Below are 27732 nucleotides of genomic sequence, written 5' to 3'. Positions count from 1 at the left end.
TATTCTACCAACGGTTCCTACACACCATTATATAAATGCAGGTAGATAGGATGTATGTGCACCTTCATCCACTCATAGAAACTAGCTAGAATAAGCCTTAGAGAGAATCCAAGTTAAAATAAAAGAAAAGCACAAAGAATAAGAGAAAGAAGCAAAGGAAACAGGGCGGAATGGGGAGAGGGAAAGTAGAACTGAAGAGAATAGAGAATCCAAGTAGCAGGCAAGTGACCTTCTCCAAGAGAAGAAATGGGTTGCTGAAGAAAGCCTATGAGCTCTCTGTACTTTGTGATGCACAAGTTGCCCTTCTCATTTTCTCTCCCACTGGAAAGTCATACCACTTTGGCAGCCATGATGAGTGAGTTTTCTCTATTCATCTCTGCAATTTTAATTTATATATATATGAATGATTTTCTAGGAGTAATTTTTTGAACCAAGTATTCAATATATACTCTTTCTTTTATATCCTCTAACAATATTTTCATCTTCGATAACAAACTGATAATAATTTTAGCTTGAATTAAAAAGAATAACACTACCTGCAGAGAAGGGGCAATGGGCAGTTGCCCTCTAACCACGAGGTGTTCTGGACCTTTTTTATCGGTTTTATAGTTTGGATTCACCTTACTAATTCCCGTTCGCTCCGAGAGGCATATGAGCTGACCTAAGGGTAATTGTCACTTGTGGAAATTGAATTCGGGTTATACCTAAGATCATCTCCACTAAGAAGCTAAGCTCATTTGTCACTTGAGCTACCCGAATTCTACTACATGTACTCCCAAATTTTACTCTCTTAAATTTACTCCTTATGTGGCGGACACTGATAAACTATTTTCTTTATGTGGGCCTATAAAGTGTCTATATTAAAATTTTAAGTATGTAATAGTAAAAATTGAGAATAGAGAATGAGAGGAGATAATATTTTCCAAGCTACCCCTTTAGGTCATATATGCGTGTATGTCCTTTCTTTTCTATGCTTTATATGTTCCTCCAACAATATTTTCATCTGCTGATGATTTTAGTTTGAATTAAAAAGAATAACATTACTTGGACCAAAATCACTTCTGTTTGACTAACTCAAAATGAGGCGGGCCAATAATTCACTTGTAATTAATGAATATAAAATTTTGTAAAATAATATCTATTACAAGTTATGAATAACTACGTGAATATAAATTTATTTGGAGTTAATATCCAAAATCGTCCTCGACTATAGTGGTTTTTCTCAATTTCGTCCTAAATGACTTTGGTGACCTAATATCGTCCCAGACTTTTCTGTTTCGCTCAATTTAGTCATCCATTTGTTATTCCGTTAAATTGGTGTTAAATAAATGGACAATTCAGTAACGTCAATATTGATCTCTCTTTACTTTCAACTTGTGAAGTGCAAAATTCCTCTTTCTTGTACGAATTACACCCAGAATTACTCCCGGACCTACAAAATCAAATTTTATATTCGCAGTTTTAGGAGTAATTCTGGGAGTAATTCGTAAAAAAAAAAAAAGGATTTCGCAGTTCACATGTCTATGAGTAAAGAGATGCCAATATTAAAATTACTGAATTGTCTATTTATTTAACACCAAATGGACAGAATAACAAATGGGGGACTAAATTGAGCAAAAACACAAAAGTCTGGGACTAAATTGAACGAAACACAAAAGTCTGGAACGATATTAGGTCACCAAAGTCGTTTAGGACGAAATTGAGAAAAACCACTATAGTCGAGGATGATTTTGGGTATTAAGTTTTAGTCCAGATTTTTGGTGTAAATTGTAAATTTTTTTTTTTTTTTTGACAAAAAGTAACATATATGAACTTATTTGTAGCATAACTCAAATGGTGTCTAAGTAGCCAAAAGTATCGGCATAATTTAAGCTCGTTCAAGTATCATTTTAACATATTATTCTCTATTTTTTAGTATAAACAAATTCAACATATTAAAAAATATATTGTTAAAATGATCTCGTTGAAAATTTTTAAATAACACTACTATATTGATATAATTTTTCAATATAGCATATAATTATGTGATAAACCTATAATAGTGATTTAATGGACTTCTATTAATGACTTAATCAACCTGCAATATTAACTTATTGAACATAATAGTGACTTGATGAACCTTTAGTAGTAAATTGATAAACGCATAGTAGTGATTTAATGAACATACAGTAGTAACTTATTGAACATGGAATAGTAGTGACTTAATAACATGCAATAGTGCCTTAATGAACATAAAATAATGAATCAATAGTATTGAGTTAATTAACATATATACACTATTTACTTAACAAATCTAGAGTGATGAACGCTAGTAGTAACTTAATGAATTTGTAGTAGTAATATAATGAACCTTTAGTATGACTTAATGAACATGCATTAATACCTTAATGGACTTGTAGGTTCATTAAATAAAAATTAAAATAAAAAAATTAAGCAATATAGATGTCATTTAAAATATTTCAGTTATAGCTTTTTAATGATAAATTTTTTTATATATTAAATTTTATTTGTACAAAGAAAATATAAAAAAATAAATTGTGATATATTTTGATTATAATTGTGATATGATAAGTTTATCTTTATAGAAAATTAATTTATTAAACTTTACATTTAAATTCTAAATAATTTTAATAATCTCTCAACCATACATTTCTCAACTAATTATATATAATAGGTTTATAATACCCGTGGTGATTTGGATTACTATTCTTATTTACTACCAAGCAAAGTATTTTGGGTTTTGGTTTATTAAAATTGTGAATTGGAAAAACAAGATATTGAATTGTTAACCAACGGTTTGAAATCAGACAACTACTAGTATTAGTTTAAAATTAGAATTATAATATTAACAAATTGTGTATGCGCTTTTCCATATTTATTCTTATTCTTATTCTTACATATAAGTATATATGACCACAACTCAATTCTGATTTCGAATCACCAGTTCACAGTTCTAGATCTAGTTCAAATTTTTTTAATTCTATTTTTTATTTTTAAAATAGTTTAAATTCAACAATTAATGTTTGTTTTTTCAATTTCGAACCGGAGTCGACAGTTTCGGTTCACGATTTTGAACCAAACTATTGTCCTCTCTACATATAAGCAATAATTTGTTGAAAAAAAATAAATGAAATATTTATTTTAAGAATAAAGAAGTCTATTTGACATATCGGGAGAAAAGCTGCCACTTTTATAATAATTAGAGGACTAACGTGAATACATTCCAAAAAAAAAAAAAAAAAGTGCTATATAATTCAGGGAAAAAAAAAGTGTCACTTTTCCTATTATAAATATAGTAAATACAACTAATATATGATTTGATATAGAAACATATACTCCGTACAATATATGAATTGATAATATAGCAATTGATACGATGAATGCAGCATTGATGGGACGATTGCAAGATACAAGAGAGAAGTAGGGCTTTCTATATCCAATGAACGAGGCTTACGGCAAACCCAGGTATTCTAAAACACTCTCCCTGACCTATATCTCTCATTTGGCACATCAATTTAATAGTACGAATATACCAAGTGGTTTGTAGTCCATTGGTATCGGATTGCTCCCCTAAGTGGAAGGTGTAAGGTTTGAACTTCAGTTGAGGCAAATAGTGTGTATATTTAGTGTATCTCCTTCCTTATAATAAAATAAAATTTAATAGTAAATTATGCATTTGTACTCGGGTGAAACCAAAAAATTTTATTAGATTTTTTAAAGGAGGAGCATTTTGGCTCCACAATGCTTGCCCATCAACCGATGGGCAAAATATAAGTATTCGGAGTCTTGAGGCTCCTTTTATAGGAGTCTCAAGGCTCTCATATCACTTTTACCACCGATGTGGGAAAAATGAAAAAATTAAGGGAAGTCGCGTTGGCTGCTCTTATGGGTCATTTTATATGTTAATTGCTAATCTTAAAAAGCTAATTTTATATTACAAAATATCTTTTTACAAATCGCTAATATAATTCACTGGTCAAATCCGTTACCACAATCTGCTATTCGCTAATCGCTAACCGCTGATCCGAAACATGGCCAAATGAATTAATAGGTTGATCTTACATGTCAATTCCTTCTTGAATTATTAAATAATACTCCCAGTTTTATTAAATTTAATTATGCTTAATAAGATACTTTGATATTTAAACTTTTGTAGCATTTACATAGCTCAAAAGTCCTTTAATTAGAAAATTGATTGGGTTTGATTCGTACTAAGAATGTTAGTGAGTAGAATTTTTTTCTTATTATTTGATGTAATTAAATTTATTTTTTAATTTATATACTCATGTTTTTAAATAAGAAAAATGTAAAATTCAAAGAGTAAAAAACTTTAACTTCTTGCATTCAAATGGCCTCAGGTAGGGAGGAATGAGATTGAGGACATGAAAAGAACGGTGGAAAGCCTAGAAGAAAGAGATAAGTGTGTAAATTTCACTTTAATATACATACATTATGTGAATATACTGCTCAATTTTTATTTTTATAAATTCTTTTATCATAAGGTTTTGGGTTTAGGTCTACTGTACTTTGAAACCATACTAATAATATTTTAAAATTATATTATTGTATATAAAAATATGGATGCAGTAATGATAAAGTCCTTCACAATTTTTTTTATTTTTTTTTGTTAAATGGACAGAAATCAAACATAAAAAGGTAGATAAATGTCTAAGGCAGTCCACCTGTATGTTGTCCCATCATTATTAGCTGTGTAAATCAATACTATCGAATAATGTATATTCAGTGCACAAATAATATACTTTTAGTCTAATGAAAACATATTATATTAACGGAAGATATATTATTTGAGTACTGAAAGTACATTATTTTAATGTACATTATTTTATATAATGTACATTCAGTACACGAATAATATATTATTAATATATTAAAAATATACTTTTTGTACGTTATGGTTCATACAACACTATATGGACCATGGCCCACACAATAATGTCATTGTTGTCAATGGCAAATTATGCTGTGCATCCGTATGCACCATGCATGGTGCATACGGATGCAAAAACGACGTCGTTTTAATAAAACGCGCATCTCCCCTTAAAAAAAAAAAAATCAGGTTCGATTCCCAGCAACAACATATGAACTAAAATTCCATAATCGATGAACTATAATTCCATAATCGATGAACTATAATTCCATAATCTAATCTATGAACTAAAAATTCCAGAATGAATGAACTAAAATTCCATAATCTATAAACTAAAATTTCAGAATCGATGAACTACAATTCCATAATCGATGAACTATAATTCCATAATCAATGAACTATAATTCCATAATCTATGAACTAAAATTCCAGAATGAATGAACAATATAATGTTGTTGCTGGGAATCGAACCTGAATTTTTTTTAAATGGGAGACGCGCGTTTTTTAATAAAACGACGTCGCTTTGGCATCCGTATGCACCATGCATGGTGCATACGGATGCACAACATAACGATTGGTTGTCAATACATCTCGTGTATAATTCAATTTTATTTAAAGTTGGAATCCATGACCCATGGCAAATTATATTGTGAGCACGTACCCACCATACACATGATGCGCACGAATCTATATCCATAATTTTTATACTGTAGATTCATAATTTTTATATTGTAGATCCATAATTTCTAGAATTTCGATGAGCTAAAATTTATACTTTAGATTCCAATTGTTAAACCATTTTTCACAAATTAGTGTAGTATAGAAATTATGTATCTACTGTATAAAAATTATGGATCTACTGTATTTAAATTATGGATCCTATGATTTTAGAAATTATGAATCTAAAGTATAAATTTTAGCTCATTGAGACTTTAGAAATTATGAATCTAAAGTATAAAAATTATGGATATAGATTCGTGTGCAATATGCAAGGTGAGCACGTGCTCACAGCACCACGATTGCATGACCATTGAACCTCACCTTTAGACTTTAGAGGCATCTTAGCCCAATGGACATAGTTAAGTCAAACCCATCATCCTAACTAGGGCAAATTATGTTGTGCATCCGTATGCACCATGTATGGTGCATACGGATGCAAAAACGACATCGTTTTATTAAAAACGCGCGTCTCACTTAAGAAAAAAAAACCAGTTTCGATTCCCAACAACAATATTATATTGTGCATAATTTGAATTATATATTCAAAATCAATGAACTAAAATTCCAGAATCGATGAACTAAAATTCCAGAATTGATGAACTAAAATTCCAGAATCTATGAACTAAAATTCCAGAATGAATGAACTAAATATCCATAATGAATGAACTAAATATCCAGCATGAATGAAAAAAAAAAACAGTTTCGATTCACGTCTAAATATCCATAACCAATGAACTAAAATTCCAGAATCTAAGAACTAAAATTCCAAAATCTATGAACTAAAATTTCAGAATGAATAAACAACATAATGCTGTTGAGGGGAATCGAAACTGAATTTTTATTTTAAGTGGGATGCGTGTTTTTAATAAAACGACGTCGTTTTTGCATCTGTATGCACCATGCATAGTGCATACGGATGCACACCATAACGATCCCCTAACTAGTAACACGCAGAGTTGAAGTTCACTTTTTCTCACCTTAAGGGACATATTGAAATGTAAAGTTTCCAAGTGTTAGCCCATCATATTTAAAATAAGAAAATCAAATCATTTTAAACTAAGCATAGTCTCCTACATTTTCCAAGTGTTATCCCATCATATTTAAAATAAGAAAATCAAATCATTTTAAACTAGCATAGTCTCCTTAGGTTGATATAGTTGATACCGTGCTAGAAAAGTACTACTCCCTCCGTCCCATTTTATCTGTCTTACTTTCCTTTTTCATCCGTCCCAAAATATTGTCCACTTTCCAAAAATGAACATCATTAGGTTTCTATTTTTCCTATTTTACCCTTTTAATTTAAACTACAACTACTCCATGCTCTGAAACTCATTAATGCCAACAACTGCTATCCACTCAAATAACATCAAAAGCCGTGCCCAACTAGTAAATGTGAAGAACCTATCTCTACATTTGTCATCTGGGTTTCTTCCTTCCATTTCGCAAACAGAGAAGAAATGAAGAACATATTGTTCATTTTTCTTCCCATTTCTCTTCTTCTTCTTCTTCTTCTTCTTCTTTTTTTTTTTTTTTTTTTTTTGAAAAAGAAACGCAATGGAAGGCTTAGCTCTAATCTGGCTTTACTCTCTTCCGCAGCGATGTCACGAAACCTTCAGCTGTTTCTTTAGTTTAGTCTCTACGATTGGAGGAGGCAGTTTTCTTCATTTCCATTTTGCAAAAAAGGGGCTTCAACTCGATGCTTGTAATCCTTTTATGTCTTTTAATTCTATAAACATTACTACTCTCTGATTATTTTTTTTTCAATCTTTTTATCAATTTTATAGTCAAATGTAGATCCGATGATTTTTAGAAGAAACAAACTTGTGTATTTTTTTTTTAATGATTATTTGGTGTATAAAGAATAATAGAATACAAGTTATGGAGTATTAAATGATTGAATTATTTGCAAACGAGATGAAAAAATATACAGAGTAGTAAAGTTTTCAAATGAGACGAAGAAAGAAGAAGAAATGTACTGTAGCAAGTATCCAAACTGCCAGATAGTACAAGGGCATAAATGGAAATAGAGTTAGCTTTCTTTATTTACCTTAAAATGCGTGCCAAAACAAAGTAAGACAGGCATTTCGGGACAGAGGGAGTATATTTTTTATAATGGTAAAGAGTCACGATTATATAATTTCAACTCATGAGGTCTAACCGCTTACAATTTAATATTTTAATATATGAAACTTTTAAAAATTATTTCACTTTACTCATGCAACATATTCACATATCTCATACATAAAGTATATGAGTAGTAAATTCAAGAGTAAATACTCAAAATGGTCCCTCAACTATAGCTAAATTTATAAATTGGTCCTCGATTTTCAATTTCAACCAATTAAGTCCTTAATTTTGCAATTTTGACACGATTTGGTCATCGATCTATTTGACCGTTTGTTGACCGCGATCTTTGAGGATATATATGTAGTTTCACGTGCAAAGCTCAAGAGAACGCTCTTGGAGGTGACATCGTTGTTTCGGAGGGGGGAAGTGCTTCTCCGCTTGCTGCTTGGGGATCACGAGCCGGTTCAGCTTAGAGAACGCTCTTGGAGGTGACAGCGCCGTTTCGGAGGGGGGAAGTTCTTCTCCGCTTGCTGCTTGGGGATCTTGAGCCGGTTCAGCTTGCCTACATCGCTTGGAGTCATGGCTTTCTCGAAGAGCCACTCCAGAGATTTCGGCGATCTATTTATCAAAAGCTATAATCTCTCCGGCATAGGGTGCAGTGCTGGCAGTGGATTCAAATGTAACAGTGCAGTCTAGAAATGCAACCAGAACCTTAAAAACCGACGATGGACCATGAAATTACATATATATCCTAAAAAAACGCAGTCAACCGACGATGGACCATGAAATTACATATATATCCTAAAAAAACGCAGTCAACAAACGGTCAAATAGACAAAGGACCAAATTGTGTTAAAATTGCAAAGTTAAGAACTTAATTGGTTGAAATTAAAAATCGAAGACCAATTTGTGAATTTTGCTATAATTGAGGGACCATTTTGGGTATTTACTCTAAATTCAATATCTATCATTGACTTCTAAATGGGCAAAATTTGAGCTAGTGACTTTTGACTATGCACAATAATTTGGGAAAATTAAATCTTATCTATTACATATATAAGATTCCATCATACATATCCTTCGGGTCTTCAACTCTTGAAGGCTTCAGAATCTTTTTACATCCATTTTCTGTTTACCATAAATGGAGCACATATTTCGGGGGAGGGATTTGCATTAAAATAATAGAAAAAGAGGCATGCAGACCCCAATTTTAATTAATCACAAAAATAGTGCAGTACCCAAAATAAATCACATTCGGACATTCATTTGAGGGTTCTAAGTCAATGACCAAATCCACATGCTAGGCAATCCATAAATAGCAAAAACTAATTAATAAGTAATGCATTAATTAGTGACTTTATAAGAAAAATGATTTCTTGACTATATCAAAATTATCAATTTAGTCCTTGATTTTTTTTTTGATCAATTAAGTTCATCAATTTTAAAAATCTTAACCAATTTAGTCATCAGTTTGTTTTGCTATTAGGGTTCTGTTAACTCGGGACCAAATTGGTAATTTCGCAATAGTCAAGAGAACATTTCAGTAATTAACTTTTGAATTAATTTTATTTTTGGCCCCACGACTTTTGAGGCTTATCACTTTTGGTGCACAACATTAAATTTTTTTATTTTTTTTTTTAGTTTTTGGTGCCTAACTTTGTTAGTTATTTTTATCAGTTTTGGTCCTTCCGGCCAAATTGACTGCGAAATGTTGCCAGATTTTATATTTTAGGGACAAAATCATTATTCAAAGGAAATATCTTCAATATCTAAACAAAAGAAAAATCATATTAAGAGAAAAAAAAAAGAGTTTGTCAATCGTCGACGCTATAAATTCCATGGATCTATGGCTAGTTTATGCTCGTCTTTCCCATTATTCTCATCGATCGAACACCTATAAATATGATTTTACAGTGGTTTTGTTTAGATATTGAAGACGTTTCCTTTTTATGGCAATTTTACTCCTAAAAATATAAAATCCAGCAACATTTTGCTGTCAATTTGATCAAAGGACCAAAACTAATAAAAATAACAAAGTTAGACACCAAAATTGAAAAATTTTTAAGTTGTGCACCAAAAGTGATAGAACCTCAAAAGTTGTGGACCAAAAGTGAAATTAATTCTTAACTTTTCTAAGAAATAGTGCATGTGATGACCGAAATGGTCCCTTGACTATAACAAAATTACTAATTTGGTCCCTAATTAACGGATGTCTAACGCCAAAACAAACGGAATACCAAATTGGTTAAGATTTTTAAAGTTGAGGGACTTAATTTGTCAAAAAAATAGTCAATGACCAAATTGATAATTTCGTTATAGTCAAGGGACCATTTCGGTAATTAACTCTATAATCAAATTATACCAAAACTTAGGTTAATCTAATTAAACTTTCATTGAAAACAAATTCACATATAATAAATCAAAATTTTCCATTAATCAATTAATTCCATACCAAAATTAAATTTGTATAAAACCAACCAATTATTATTATAATACTATCTTAAATTAAACACTTCGTCTGGTTGGAGGGATTTTAAATTCCCTTCCCACTTAATTCCCACATAATTCCAAAGACCATTAAATTCCGTAGTTTGGTTGGAGGGAATTGCAATTCCATGGAATTGCAATTCTCTCATTTTCATGGAATTAAAATCCTATGTCCCCCCTGGTATTTTAATTCCTGGGAAAAAAAGATAATGATGAGTCAAAATTACCCCTGCCTTTTTTTATCCTAAAATTAATGTCTAACAACAATAATGGACATTTTTGACTTTATACTACTTATTCCCTTTCAATTCCCATGTATACCAAACATTGGAATTGAAATTCCCAGTAATTCTATTCCTGTCAACCAAACACTGGAATTTAAATTCCCACTTTATTCCCAGTAATTCAACTCCCATGGAATTATAATTCATTTCCCACATAATTCTCCCCCTCCAACCAAACGCCCTGATCTAGAATATCATAATCATAAAGGGTGTGTTTGGTTGGCAGGTTTAGCACTCAGGTATAAGTATGAAAGTGATTGTTATTGTTTGATTGCTTGGTTTTTAAAACATTATTATGGGTTTGGAATACCCCATTAATGGAAAAAATCATTCCCTTATTTTATAAAGGTTCCATCCCATTATTCATCATTAACCTAATCATTCACATTCCACCCTACTACCAAACATGAAAAATACTTTTACCAAAACTCATTATCATTACCAAGTATTTGATACTCATTCCGATTTTGATTCTCATGTGCGAACCAAACACACCCAAAAATTTTCTAAATAGCATTCAATTATCACATAAAGAAAAAAGCAAAATACTGTTTTCTCAAATTGAATTGAATAGTATTATATTTGAGGAGCTGAGTTAGCGATGAATCTTGTGATTTCTTAATATAAAGTTGCTAACTTTTCATTAATCTTCAAATAGGCAAAGACCAATCAGAATTTCCTTATAAATATGTATTTATATATATGTTGGCAGATAGAGCATGATAATGTTACGTTATTGATTGTATAGGCATTTTGCTGGAGAGGATATATCAATGCTTGGTATGAGAGAACTGAAACAACTAGAGCGCCAGCTCAGAATTGGTGTCGAACGCATCCGTTCTAAGAAGGTAATTTTTATTTTTATTTTTTGTTTTAAAGAAAAAATTGATAAATAGATTTTTTTTTTTTGGAATATTTTATTTTTAATGAGACGCACTTTTACATTTCAATAATATGTTTTCACATCATAAATTGACTAAAAAAAATTTATAATAAAACATTTCAATATCGCTTCCATAACTAAAAAAAAGTTTTAGCCTTTTGAGTGCTCTAACAAAAATTTTCTTTGTAAAAAGGAAACACGAATGTTTATTTCTCAATACGAGAAGAATCAAATTTACTTACGGAAAAATTCATAGGTAAATTATTAAAATTCGTAAGTATTTAATTTATCATTGGATTTTTGTTCCAATAAAGGTCTATTTGGTAATATAGTTAGCTTATCAGTCAATTTTGACTTATTTGACCACTATTAGTTGTTTGACTTGGTTAAACAATTAATATGAGCATTTGATTAATTAGCTTTTTGTAACAACTTATTGCTCTAAAATGTTAAAATTCAAAAAGCTGTTCAGAGTAGTTTTGATAAACTTTTTGAGAAAGTCATTTTGCATGTAATCAGCTATAAGCTAACAGCTAATTTACCAAACATTTTTCTACAATCAGCTAATGTTATCAACTAGTCAAACCCACTAACTCAATCAGCTAACAGCTATTTACCAAATACCCCAAAAATTTGTAGGTATTTAGTTTTTTTTTTTTTTTTTTTTTTTTTTTGAAGCACTCATGATTCTTTATAAGGTAGTGGCCCTCTTTGGTAAAATAGTTAGCGGCAAATTATATCATGCACCATGGTGCATGATCAATCATGCACCGCGCGTCAGACACTACAATTTGTCTAAACCGACACTGTCAAACGACGTCGTTTTATTTAATGAAAAGAAACAGAATCTTTGCAAAAAATAACTCTGTTCTTCAGTTTCATTTTGTATACACTGCAGTTTCAGTTCAACACAACTACAGTTTCATTTCGATATAACTACAGTTTCATTCAATATTTATACACTCAAATATGTGAAAATGTTATTTAATTTTATTTTATATACACTATAATTTCATTAAAACACAACTACATGATCATTTCAATATAATTACAGCTTCATTGTACAATATACACTCAAATATGTGAAATGTTATTTAGTTTCATTTTATATATACTGTAGTTTCATTTCACCACAACTACAGTATCATTTTAATATAACTGTAGTTTCATTTGATAATATAAAAATAATACGTGAGACAGTGTCGGTTTAGACACACTGTAGTGTCTAGACGCGCGGTGCATGATTGATCATGCACCATGGTGCATGATATAACAACCCATAGTTAACCTATCAACCAATTTTGACTTATTTGACCACTATTAATTATTTGACTTGGTTAAAAATTAATATAAGTGTTTGGTTAATTAGTTTTTTGTAAGTCCAAAATGCTAAAATTCAAAAAGCTGTTCAAAGCAACTTTTTCAATTAGCTTTTTGAGAAAAACAAATTATACCGAACAGCTATTAGCTAACAGCTAATTAACAAACACCTTTCTACAATAGCTAATATTATCAACTAATTATATCATCTAATTAACTCAATCAGCTAACATCCATTTACCAAACAGGGCCACTAGTATCTATTCTATTTCTCAAGGTATTTGGTATTTATTTCGTAACTAAATCCGTAGGTTTTTTTTTTTTTTTTTTTTTTTTTTTTTTTTTTTTTTTTTTTTTGGTAGTGTCTTGCTTTAAGGCTTATAGTATATTCATTGTAATTATGAAACTAATAAATAATTAATATTTATACATATTTAAAGAAATATGTTTCTAAATATATATACCCTTTATATTTATACATTTCTCAGAATTTCACAGAATACTTAATTTTTTTAAAATTTAAATTGTTGTTTCGCATGTCTTGTGTCCCATTTCTATATGCTACGATTGATTTAGTCTCCAATCTGTACGAATGGTTAACTTCGAACAACTAAGAAAACTCTATCACTTTAATATATATATATATATATATATATATATATATATATATATATATATATATATATATATATATATATATATATATATATATATATATATATATATATATATATATATATATATATATATATATATATATATATATATATATATATATATATATATATATATATATGAATTTCTATCTTATGATTCTTTTTAATTGTAATTAACAGAGGCGAATGATTTCAGAGAATATCAACTGGCTCAAGAGGAAAGTAAGTTCTTCTAAATGTCATCATTAACCCATTGGATTTTAAAATGTTAATTTTCTCCTCTTAAAATTACTTTATACAATTATTTCGGCAAATTATATCTTAGACCATGACACACCTTGTATAATGAATCATAATTTATTATTATAATATTGTTGGTTTACTAAAACGGATCATTGATCATGATTCATTGTTATAACATTATATGTTTATTATAACAATATTGTAGGTTAATTACGATGACAACAATTTGCATATTATCATTTACACATATTATTCTTTATTTTTTTTATACATAAAATCAATGTTACAAAATACAATATTAAAATGAGTTAATTTCATTTTTGGTCATAAATTTATAAGTGACAGCCCACTTTTAGCCCTTTTTATAAAAACATCTCCTTTTAGTCCCAGTATTATTGTGGCATGATCATTTTTTGTCCTCCGTCAACAAAATCGTTGAAATGTCGTTAAATACAAGGGCATTTCGATCTTTTCTATACAAAGTGGGTTGATTAGTTATTTTTTTTAATTCATAATTGAAGACCAAAATGAATTTATATTTAACAATATTTTAACTAATTTGTTGATAGATAACCAAAAATTGTCATGCCACAATAATACTAGGACCAAATGGGATGTTCTGGAAAAAAAATGACTAAAAAGGGACAACCACGTACCTATTAATTTAAGGCTAAAAATGTAATTAACTCTTATTAAAAATATATCATCTTTTGAATAATAATCATATTAATATATTTTGAACCTTCGTTGTTTATTGATGGACTTGCATTATTAATAAAATAAACACTTTTGCATTGTGAAAATGAACATCCAATATTCTTTTAATGAAGATATTTTAGGTTCATCAATGTTATGATATAATTGCATTATTATTGCTTGCATAGATAAACATTCAGTATTGTAAAAATGAGCTAGCATTTATATTGTGAAAATTAACCTGCAGCGTTTCATTAATGAATATATTCATTTTTATAATGTATATAATTGCATTACAATTATGAAAATGAACATGTACTTTTGAAAAGTAATATTGTGAAAATGAACCTCTTGTGTTTGTTTAATGATTTTATTTTAATGTTTGTCACTATAATATTGTATTTGCATGAGCATTATAAAAATGAACCTACATGCAGCATTTTGGAAATGAACTAGTAACATATTGAAAATGAATTTAATATAGTGATTAATATTTTTTTGAATGCTACTAGCTTTATTACTAGGATTGTGTGGTCTAATGATACCCGGGTTGGACTTCTATTTGGAAGGTTGTGAGTTCAAGTCTTAGTGGAGGCGTTATTGACTCTTTGTATTTTAGTAGTTTAATATAGTGATTAATATAACTATATGTTAATTTAAAATATTAAAATAAAATTATCAAAAAAAAAAACTATCAATATTGGTGTCATTTAAAATATCGTAATTATAGTCTTTTAATGATATTTTTATATATTAATTTATTTATATAAAAAGGAAAAAAAATAAACTTAAGTTGAAAAACAAAAAAAACAAAAAAAAAAAGAATTTAATTTAGTTCACATTGGTCAATGGTATAACAATCCCAATTACTTCTTGATGGTTATTACCTATAAGACATCATTTTCTTTTATATTAATTGACTACTATAAATTAGTTATATATTTATAATTCTAAATTATACAAGAAAAAATAGATAATTTTCAATTCTGTGAACTAGCTAATCATGAGTATACCACCAATATATATATATATATATATATATATATATATATATATATATATATATATATATATATATATATATATATATATATATATATATATATATATATATATATATAAAATAAAGATAAAGATCGGATATCATTAAATTAATGGAAGGAATAAATATTGACACATGATATATAAAGATTGTTAATTATAATTAATAATTTTGAAAAAAAATAAATATAGGGTAATTATCTTAAAACTTCACTTGAATTTATTTACTGGCTTACTGCAGCATAAGCTACTTAAGGAGGAAAACATCCATCTTCAGAAGCAGGTGAGCATATTCATTTGAATTTAAAATTTGGAGTTAATTCCAATATTTTTAGTCCTAAACTTATAGGTATAAATTCACTTTTAGTTCTTTGTTTTCAAAACATTATTATTTAGTCCTAGTATGATTGTGGCAGGACTATTTTGTGTCCTCTGCCAACAAAATCGTTGAAATGACATTAAATACAAGAATATTTTGGTCTATTTAGTCCTAAATGTTAAGTCTTTCTTCTTCTTTTTTTTGTCCTAGATTTATATGTGTCATTCCATTTTAGTCTTTTTTTTTTTTCAAAACATCATTTTTTTTAGGGGGTGTTTGGTCCAAAAATTGGCTGATTTGACCAAAATTAGTTGATTGACTGGTCAATAAGCTGTTTATAAGTCTTTGGTAAATGGTTGATTGGCTTTGGCTGATTGGACCAATCAACCAAAAAATGAAACGCTAGAGTGGGCAGCGTTTTGAGTTATTAAATGACAATTTTAACCTTGTAATCTCTAATCCCTAATAACCTTCTGCTGCTTCACCATTTCTAGCTTTGCTTTTTACACAGACAAATGGAGCAGCATTTATAATGGATTACACCTCAAGTTTTCCATGTACATCTTCATCCTCAAAACTTACAAATTTTTTAATTCACTAAAAAAAAAAAATTAAAAAAAAAAAAACAAAACAAAAAAAAACAACAACAACAACCAAATTCAAAACTCACAAAATTTTTCCCATCACCGTCTTCTTCATCTCTTCTTTGCCATTATTGTCATCTTCTTCATCTCCATCGCCACCGCCAGATGCTTCATTTTCTTCGCCATCCTCATCTTCTTCTCCATCGCCGTCTTCTTCATCTTTTTCGCTATGGCCGTGTTCTTCATCTTCTTGCCAGAGATGTCTTCGTCATCTTGTCATCGCTTCTGTGGGTAGGGATTTTGACATGTGGGTTTGACACGGCTTGCGGTCTTGTGGATTGCCATCGACTTAAGTTTATATAATAATCCTTTATATAATAAAGCTATATGGTTTGAGAAATAATTAATGTTACAATTAATGCCACAACATCCTTTATTATTATTAAAAAAAAAAAGCACAACATTTAAAAAATAAAATAGCTATATATTATATAATCATTCCTTTATGATATAATAAAGCTATATGGTTTGGGAAATAATTAATGTTACAATTAATGCCACAACATCCTTTATTATAAAAAAAAAAAAACACAACATTTAAAAAATAAAATAGCTATATATTATATAATCATATAAAAAATATACTTTTGAAAAATAAAATAGCTATATATTATATAATCATATAAAAAATGTGTTCAATTAGAGTTTAAATTTACACATACAAAATTTGAAATTTGCTTTCCAAATGTAATTATCTTAATTATTATTCGTATTATGAAAATTATAATATAGATGAAATACAATTAAGAATAAATCAATGTAATTATGTAAATTCTCTCTATAAGTTTATTTGAATATTCACATAATTAGAGATTATATTAATTATTAACCATACAAAATTATAATTATAATTTTAATTTTAATTGTAATTTTGTATTCTATAAAAATAATAAATACTTGACTAATGAAAGCTCAAAAATATTATTATATTAAATAATTTAAAATATTTTAGTTTTTCTATTTTTTATTTATATTATTTATAATAACATATTTTTTTCCCGTGCATCGCGCGGGTGAATTACTAGTAATAATAATAATAATAATAATAATAATAATAATAATAATAATAATAATAATAATAATAATTATTATTATTATTATTATTATTATTATTATTATTATTATTATTATTATTATTATTATTATTATTATTATTATTATTATTATTATTATTATTATTATTATTATAGGTTAAAATAACATAATACACTCATACTCTTAAAGGTCGTTTTACATATAATCAGCTATCAGGTAATAGTTAATTTACCAGACACATTTCTATAACCAGCTAATACTACCAGATGGTCAAACTAGCGCAGCTAACACAATCAGCTATCAACTACTAGCTAACATCCAATTACCAAACACCCCCTTAGTCATTTTTTTCCAAAATATCTCTATTAGTCCTAACATTATTGTGGCATGACCATTTTTTTGTCCTCAATCAACCAAATATGTTTAAATGACATTAAAATAATGTTATTAACCATTCAAAATCCTCATTTGTTCTTCATGGTAATAGAACCACAAGTCTTGTGGATTTTTATGAAGTAGACTTGTGCACTAGACTTAAAGTTTGTCATGAAGTAGACTTGTGATTTTTTCAATTGCACTTTTTGGATTTTGTAGTATACTTATGTATTGATAATAGTTTTATTACCAAGAAGAAAGAAAAAAAAAAAAATTTGTGTGGTCAATAACGCATTTTTTTAATGTCATTTAAACATATTTGTTGATGGAAGAAAAAAAATGGTTATGCTACAATAATGCTAGGACTAACGGGGTGAAAAAATGACCAAAAACATAATGACACATATAAAACTAAGACAAAAAAAAAAAAAAAAAAAACACTTAAAAATTGAATAGATCAAAATTCTCTGATCTTGTATTTAATACCCGCTATTTAAATGGTTTTGTTAACTGAGGATCAAAAATGGTCATGTCACGATAATACTAGGACCATAGGGGATGTTTTGAAAAAAAAAAAAAAGAATTAAAAATGAATTGACACGTATAAATCTAGGAACAAAACTGAAATTAACATCTGTGATACATGCATAATTTTTAACTTTTACATGGGGTTTGTTCAAAGAATAAAAGTAATCAGAATAGAATATGATTGCAACATAAGAATGAAATAAAATAGAAATGTTATTCTACTATTTGGTTCCAATTAAAGGAAGTAAACATGGAATTATAGGATAAATTATATTATTGTGTTTGGTTAAATCATAAAATAGAAAAAGGAATATTATTTTAAAAAATACTCATATTCGAAATAAAACACATACAAATATATACATATTTATCTAACATAAAATAACAACATACAAAACATAAAAAAAAATTATTGTATTACACGTACATTGTATACGAATTGGGTTTCTTTAGTTCGTGTCTAGAAACATATGGAATTGGAAAAAAAAACAAAAAAAAAAAAAAACAAAAAAAAAACAAAAACAAAAAAAAAAATTATATATATACACGCACATATGAAAAAATAATAATAATAATAAAAAATTGAAACACATTGTCGTGTCTTAGCGCTGATGGAAAGTTGATAGATTAATCGTAGTAGCTTGAATGAGACCTAGAAATATATGTATTTTTATATAAAGAGTTGATAAGGCTATTTTTGGATTAATAAAAGATAGCCATTCATAATAGGCTATGAATAACTAAAATCAAGGAGAACCTTGAGAATGACAATACCCATTCTAAAAGAAGTATCTCATTCCAGTTGAATTCCTTTTCTTGCTTTAAAAATTAAACCAAACAACGAAATAGATCTATTCTACAAAATGATGTACATGATCATTCTCACTGTATCTGTATTGTATATTGTATAGAGTAAACATTTTTAAAATATTGTATATTTATAAATTTAAATAATTTATAAACTAACTAATAATTAGTTGAATTTTTCTTGAGTAAGATATTAGGTACGAAACATATCTATGTCATTAAATTGCTAAACTTTAAAGGTCGATCGTTTAGGTATATAACTATTGTGCATATATAGTTGGATATGATGATTGTCACATTCACAAGATACAAACGTTTAACGTTAAATTCATAAAATTTAAGTGTTTTGATATAGTTTTAGGTATAACAGTTTGATTTGTTTTTTTGCCAATAAACCTTTAATTTAATTAAAAAAAAATACATCTCTTATTAATTTAAATTAAATAATTTGATAACAAATATTTGTATCTTTGATATTTTTAATAATAAATACATCTCTTAATTTAATTCATTTGATAACAAATATTTGTATCTTTGACATTTGAATTATTTAGGTCAAGATGCATGAGCATCAGGAAACAGGATCCAATGGAAACTCAAACCCTATATTGCTTGATCCAGAGGCAGATGAAATGTACGTTGAAATGTAACTTCCAATTTATTTCAAATATCTTATTTTAATCTATTTGGTTTATTTTTAGGCTCAAAAATTGATTTTGGTGACTACATGTTTAGTATTATACCTAACATGACCCTCTCATGTACACCAGACCACCAGTTATTATTAATTTTTTATGGGCAAATACGAGAATATATATAGTAATATAGGGAAGGCATAAGGTGCGGAAGGGGCTTTCCGTGCGGTTGTACGGTTGGACGCACATTATGCATTAACTGACACACTTTAAGTACACAACACATGCACATTAAACACACAAACAAAACACCTTCAGAACACAAACTCAAGCACGTTAAGCACAAAACTCAGGCATGTTAAGCACAAGCCTCACGCATGTTAAGCACAAGCCGCACGCACCTTAAGCAGCAAAATACACGCACCTTAAGTTTCAACAACAACTCAAATCAAATACACACTCACGCACATTAAGGAAAAACCTCACACACAAGACTCACGCACCTTAAGTATAAAACTCACGCATATTAATCACCCGCACAACCGCACAAGAGACACTCAATCGCACTGGAACTTATATATATATATATATATATATATATATATATATATATATATATATATATATATATATATATATATATATATATATATATGTTCAGGTTCAGGTGCATTTAAGTGTTTCCCATGCGGTTGTGCGAGTGATTAATGTGCGCGATTTTGTATTTAATGTGCGTGAGTCTCGTGCATAATGTGCATCAGATTTGTGCTTAATGTGCGTGGGTGTGTAATGTTTAATGTGCGTGAGACTTGTGCGTAATGTGCGTGAGTTTTGTGCTTAATGTGCGTGAGTGCATACTTAATGTGAGTTGTTGTATGAGTTGTTTTTGAAACTTTAAAGTGCATGAGTTTTATACTTAATGTGCGTGAGTTTTGTGCTTAATGTGCGCGAGTCATATGGTTAAGGTGCGCGAGTTTTGTACTTAATGTGTGTGAGAGTGTACATAATGTGAGTTGTTTTTAAAACTTAAGGTGCGTGTGTTTTTGTGCTTAACATGCGTGAGACTTGTACTTAACATGCGTGAGGTTGTGTTTTGAAGGTGTTTTGTTTCTGTGCTTAATGTGCGTGTGTTGTGTACTTTAAGTGCGTCAGATTAATGCTTAACGTGCGTCCAACCGCACAACCGCACGGGAAGCCTCAAATGCACCTAATCCCTTCCATATATATATATATATATATATATATATATATATATATATATATATATATATATATATATATATATATATATATATATATATATATATATATATATACTATATACTAATAAGAGCCCAAGAGAGTTAGGCCTATAATGGGTAGAAAAAATGGCGGTAACATTAATTAATTAAATGAGTGGCTTAGATTGATCAGATTTTAATTTTTCTTTAAAATTTCCTAATTTATCCTTAATGAATATGATTTTCCGTTAACTTTTCCGTTAAATATTATCTTTTCCGTTAGTTCACCCTTAACTTACTCATTGATTTCAATAAGAAAGGTCTTAGGTTCGAACCCCATCCCAATCAAAGTTGGCATAATTAGTACTCTATTTTACTCTTATTAAATTAAATATAATAATTTAGTAGTTACAACAAAAAATAATACATATACATTTCTTTAATTTAGAATTATATGTCTACAATGTCTTTTTTCAAAAAAAAAATTATTCATTATCAATAAATAAGAGAAATAATTTCATTAGTTATATTGTCTTTATTTTCTCCAATATAAAAATTCTTTACATTCAAATTCATCAATTGATTATATTCGCTACATTATCCCTACAATGTCTTTATTAAAAAAAAAAATATTCATTATCAATAAATTAGTTAAGAGATATAATTTTATTAGTTATATTGTCTTTATATTTCTCCAATGTAAAAATTCTCTACATTTAAATTCATCAATTTATTATATTCACTACATTGTCTATTATCTTTTTTGTGCACTGATTTTTAATTAAATATCAAAGTTATAATACAAAATAATGTTATATATTTATTTACCAAGTATTTTATTAATACCATGAAAAAAATTAAAAAACTATAATTAATAAAGCCAACATATTAACTACTTGAGGGATTTGTTAACAAAGAGAGTATTCAAATCACAAAACAAATTGAAGTGAGAACTACCTCGCAATGTCCTTGTTTGACAATTAGCAGTTAGCGGTTAGCGTTAGCGGATTTGACCAGTGAATTATATCAACGGTTGGTAAAAAAGTATTTGAAAAAATTTAACTATTTAGATTAACATATAAAATGACATAAGGGTATACGTAGTAGTAGTAGTAGTAGTAGTAATAATAATAATAATAATAATAATAATAATAATAATAATAATAATAATAATAATAATAATAATAATAAGAAGGGAAAATGGCACTTTTTCCCCCTGAGTTATATACTTATAGCACTTTTTTCCCCTCAATTATTTAGGTAAGCACATTAGCCCCCTCAATTATTTTAAAAGTGGTGGTTTTTCCCCCTAATATATTAAATTGACATTTCTACCCTTAAAGTAAACATTTTATTTATTTTACTTATCCAACAAATTATTGCGTATACGTAGGGATCACCACGGTTCGGTTCGAACTGAACCAGACAGTATAGCAATCGAATTAAAAGTTTCCGATTATGATTCAGATCGAGAACCCAATATTTGGATTTCAATTTATTAAAATTATGAATCAAAAAAATTGGATCCTAAACCGTGAATCGGCGGTTCCGGATCCGGTTCGCGATTTTGAACCGTCTTTATTTTAAAATTTTATTTTTTATTTTAAAATAGTCTAACTTCAACAATAAATGTATTTTATTTTTTTCAGTTCGGAACATGAACCGTCCGTTCCAGTTCGCGATTTTGATAAACTCTAAATATCGAGTTTTGATTCTAAATTGTAATTGAAATATTTCGGTTTGGTTGCTATAGTGTTTGTTTGGTTTGAACCAAATTATGATCATAATTTGTTGGAGATGAAAAATAAATGAAATATTTATTTTAAGGGTAAATATGTCCATTTAACATTTTAGGGGGGAAAACAGCCACTTAAATAATTAAGGGGGAAAAAGTGCTATAAGTATATAACTCAGGGGGAAAAAGTGTCATTCTCCCTAATAATAATAATAATAATAATAATAATAATAATAATAATAATAATAATAATAATAACAATAATAATAATAATAATAATAATAATAATTGTTTTAAAAAATAATAATTTAATAAAAAAAATAAAATAAAATAGTAAAATGACCTAAGGGTAGTAATAATAATAATAATAATAATAATAATAATAATAATAATAATAATAATAATAATAATAATAATAATAATAATAATAATAATAGTTGTTCTAAAAAAATAATAATAATTTAATAAAAAAAATAAAATAAAATAAAATAAAATAAAAATAATAAACATATGGAGAGCCAAACATTGAGCCTCTTTGTTTTGCCACTTTTTCCACATCGGTGAGAAAAGTGACATGGGAGCCTTGAGGCTCCTATAAAAGGAGCCTTAAGGTTCCAATTTAAAAATTATGTTTGCCCATCCGTTGATGAGCAAGCATTTTTTAATTAAATATCAAAGTTATAATACAAAATAATGCTATATATTTATTTACCAATTATTTTATTAATATCATGAAAAAATAAAAAAAAAACTATAATTAATAAAACCAACATATTAACTACTTGAGGGATCTGTTGACAAATGGAGTATTCAAATCACACAACAAATTGAAGTGAGAACTACCTCGCAATGTCCTTGTTTGACAATTAGCGGTTAGCGTTAGCGGATTTTACTGGGCGAATTATATCAACGATTGGTAAAACTATATTTAAAAAAATTAACTGTTTAGATTAACATGTAAAATGACATAAGGGTATAATAATAATAATAATAATAATAATAATAATAATAATAATAATAATAATAATAATAATAATAATAATAATAATAATAATAATAATAATAATAATAATAATAATAATAATAATAATAATAATAATAATAATAATAATTGTTTAATAAATATATAGTTAAGCTAATCATAGTAACTACTCGGAGAATTTATTGACAAAAAGAATATTCAAATCATACAACAAATTGAAGTGGGAAACTACCTTGCAATGTCCTTGTTTGACAATCCGCAGTTAGCTATTAAATATTAGTATATATTTAATATTTTATGCCCTAATTTTTATTTGTTCTCCCTTATGTCCCGTATTCGGTTCCAACCATACCTATACAATTATTTTATTGACAATTATAATAAATCTTGACTATATTATCTTGCATTTGTAAATTTAGAATTACCTATTTAAATACACAAATTCAACATTCAATTATCTATGCATGAACAATTCCAATATAATATTGCCTTGATATACATTAAAGTACTTATTTAAAAAAAACATTGGGCATTATCCCAATCGCGCAATGCGCGTAAAAATCTAGTATATATATAAAAGGGGTTGATTCAAGTGAAAATAAAGTATTTTACTTTTGGTCGACGACTATTAGATCTTATTTTCATTTTTGGTCAACGACTATTGAACTATTTCTATATTTAGTCTCTGATTATTAATTTTTATACCTTTAATTTAGTCCTACGACTCTTAAAATCTTGTCATATTTGATCATCGGCCTAATAATGCTCAGCAGCACTTCAATAGGTGTTGTTACACATTAACTTTTTGAATATTACACATCTTGTTTATGAACATTGAGTGGATTTAATCTTGCAACTTCTAAAAATAGTGGATGTGTTTTTTATCCGCTATTTCTTTGTGTCATGCCAATGTTGTTGGTACATTTAAGGGGTTAAGATCAAACTTGGTATCTATTGCCACCAAGATCTTAGAGTGTGTTTGTTTTATGGGTTTACACACTATGAATGAGAATCAAAATCATAGTTAGTGTTTGATTGACAACTTTTTAAAACATAATCCATTTAACTTAAAACTTCATTTCCTAATTAAAAACGAGTATCATTTATTGCGGTAATCTAATTTTTAAGTTTGGATTAGTACTTTTAGATTTTTGTTTTGATTTTTTTTTTGTTCATATTGGTGCTTTGCATGATATTAAATTATGATCAATTGTCTTGATTTTTGTTTTATATATTTTTAAAATCTTTATTCTCATTATAGTGTCATACATAATCAAACATCAATATTGGTAATAATTCTAATTTTACTCTACTACCAAACATGCAAAATACGGAGTACTTTCACTAAAATTCATTATCATTACAAAGTATTTGATACTCATTTCATTTTCGATTCTCATGTTCGAACCAAACACACCCTTAAATTGTACTTTAGATTCATACTATAATTCGATTATATAGTATAGGCCGCATTATTTGGTAATAAATAACTTTTTAGAATAGTTTTTAGTTGTTTCACCACTTTAACTTTTTAACTTGATTAAAAAAAATAAATAAATTCACATCATTTTAGAAAACACTTTTTTCCTTCCACAAATACCCTTAGGGATTAAATAATACTAATCACTCTCCCAAGGGGGAGAGTGATGATCACTTTGCAGTGCGGGTGTGCTGCATAGCATGAGGCTGTCTCTTTTTCTTCTTTTTTTTTTTTTTGTTTTTTTTTTTCTTTGTTTCCTTTTTTATCTTAATTTTTTTCACAGTCATATATCCCACCGACTAATCATAAGTTCACAGGATCCCGCGCCTAGAATTACTCTAGAATTAAATCGTGAATTGCGTAATCAACAATCTGTTAGATATATCCAGGTCTTCATGTACACACATAATCCATACCTTCCATTATCCTGAGCTCCCCATTTCTTTGAAACCACTTATGTGTGATGCCAGGATTTTCTTTACTCTTTTCTTTTTTCATTCTTTTTATTTTTTTATTATCATATTATATTAATAAATTTATTAATAATAATAAATTATTATTTAAAATAATTAGGTAAAAGTATTATATAATTAATAATTAACAATTATTTTTATTTATTTGTTTAAATATCTATATTGTTTGTTAAACTTAATTAATTATTTTATAATTAAAAATTATTAAATAATTAATGAATTGTTTTGATAAAATATATGCAAGTCCTTATATGTCTTTAGACATGTTAACTGCTAACTATAAATAACTAATTTTATTAAACGTCTCTCTTTATGAGACAACCCGTTAGTCAAAATAATTAATACTAACCAATTTGTTATTCGCTAAATGCTAACCGTTTATTGCCAAACAAGGCATATGTGTACTTGATATATTGCATTTTTAGAATATGACATTTTATCATGTAATTATTTATTTATTTAATTAACATTTTGTTTTGTTAGGGTTGATTAAAATGTGGTCGGTGGTTGAATGGAGAGGGCTACATCGAAATCCCTGCTGTATAAATGTTGAAAAATAGATGGGTTTGTGTAATTTGGTGTAAGAATTTAGTACTCTATGAGAACTTAGAGTTGATTCCTTGGTAGCTAATGTGGATTGTGGAGTAATCGAATATATAGATTTGGAATTTCTTGCACTAATGAGTAATGTTTGCATAAAACATATTCCAGAATGCTAGTGTGGCCATTTTGCCATTAGTTTATTATTTAAGAAGTGTCCCTTGGAATTGAATAATAATAATGTGTAATATCAAAATTTATTAAAATATTTTTAAGTTAATTTTCAAAATGGTCCTCCGACTATGGAATTTTTCTAAATTGGTCTCTTGACTTTTAGTTTTTTCAAAGTGGTCCTCCGACTTTTGAATTTTAAGTCAAAATGGTCATCTGTTAGCTTTGGCGTTAAGTTGGTGTTAAAATGAAAGGTAAAACTGGAAATTTAGGTTTTGCACTAAAATTTAAAGCAATATGTGACTCCTTTTAGCAATCTGCGCATATATTTTTTCAAATTAGGTTTTCGTTCTCTTAAATTTGCAATCAAAATGTGGGATAATCAACTAGAAGGCCAAAAAAGTTCATCTTCAACTTTATCCACAAACTTCCCAATGCAAAGCTTCCCTCTTTTCTATGAAATATTTTTACACTTCACTCATTGGCTTATCCTTTATGCTTAACGAATTTTTGTTGCTTAGCCGTAGTATCATAATGGTTCGGCCTTCCAACATTCATTTTTGCATTTGCTTGATAGCCAAGTCTTCATTTCGTTGTGCTATCCTGACTTTTAACAAATTTTACCACTTGAACTTTATTATTTAAAGTAGTAGCAAAATAGTTAGTTTTTAGGGACTTGAAACATGTGGAGTCGTAACTAAGTCCGGTCTTGTCCCCCGATGGCTTTTGCATGCTTACCATTTTATCCATTATTTTGGATGAATTTGTAAACGTAGCAATGGTAGCTCTTAGTTTATGTTCTCTAACCTTCATTGCTTTACACTCTTCTTGAAGACGAATATTTTCACTTTTCAAGTTACTCACTTCAAGTAAAGCATTTTGCAATTTTTTATTCATTTCTTCTTTTTCAAGAATTAGAATATTATTGCGCTCCTTGAGTTGAGAATGAGTGGCCAAAATCTCTTGATAATCTCGCATTAGACTGCCAATAGATTCGCGAGAAAAGGAAGAACTAACAGAATTAAATGAGTTTGATGTTACCTCTTCTTCCTCAGCTCCAAGGGCCATAAAACAATCTTCATTAGAACTCAACTCAATTGATTTGCATACTAGTGACATGTCATTATCCGAGCTGGAGCTGTCATCGCTTGATGATTCATCCGATTCATCATCTTCATTTGGCTCATTGCTAACTAGAGCTTTCCGTTTGTCACGTTTGAATCTCTGGTCTTTGTTGTCGAATTTATTCGGTGTAGATTCAAGGTTCTTGCCTTGATTTTTGCTAACGATCAGAAACGGACAATTTATTTTGAAATGTCCGGGTTTGTAGCAGTTATAGCATAAATCTTTCATTTCTTCATCTTTTTCTTCGTTAGGCTTCCACGCGGCATTTTGGTTTCCACAAAAGTAATTTTTGATTTCCTCGTGACGAATTTTTGTTGTCTCTTTTTCGCATAAATTTTTTGGATTTCCTAACAAAAAGAGCAAACTGTTCATTAGTCA

General features: G+C 28.2%; 1 protein-coding gene across 3 annotated transcripts; it reads left to right on the top strand.

Annotated features, from left to right (window-relative positions):
• Positions 1–26186, top strand: LOC109159515 (MADS-box transcription factor 6-like). 3 transcript variants are annotated; one of them, XM_019307619.1, is made up of 8 exons: positions 1–352; positions 3387–3465; positions 4359–4420; positions 11195–11294; positions 13486–13527; positions 15527–15568; positions 19548–19627; positions 26002–26186. In XM_019307619.1, exons 1-8 carry the CDS (start codon positions 171–173, stop codon positions 26009–26011), a joined length of 597 nt encoding a protein of 198 aa, XP_019163164.1. In that variant the 5' UTR covers positions 1–170; the 3' UTR covers positions 26012–26186. The 3 variants fall into 3 exon arrangements, with proteins under 3 accessions (XP_019163164.1, XP_019163165.1, XP_019163163.1); XM_019307618.1 differs by having other exon boundaries at positions 8–355; XM_019307620.1 differs by lacking the exon at positions 15527–15568 and having other exon boundaries at positions 6–355.
• The last annotated feature ends 1546 nt before the right edge of the window (positions 26187–27732 follow it).

The sequence above is a fragment of the Ipomoea nil genome, unplaced genomic scaffold, assembly GCF_001879475.1.
Source record: "Ipomoea nil cultivar Tokyo-kokei standard unplaced genomic scaffold, Asagao_1.1 scaffold2833, whole genome shotgun sequence".
Taxonomy (NCBI): domain Eukaryota; kingdom Viridiplantae; phylum Streptophyta; class Magnoliopsida; order Solanales; family Convolvulaceae; genus Ipomoea; species Ipomoea nil.
Note: the sequence above shows the minus strand (reverse complement) of the source record. Positions and strands in the feature narration are given on the sequence as shown.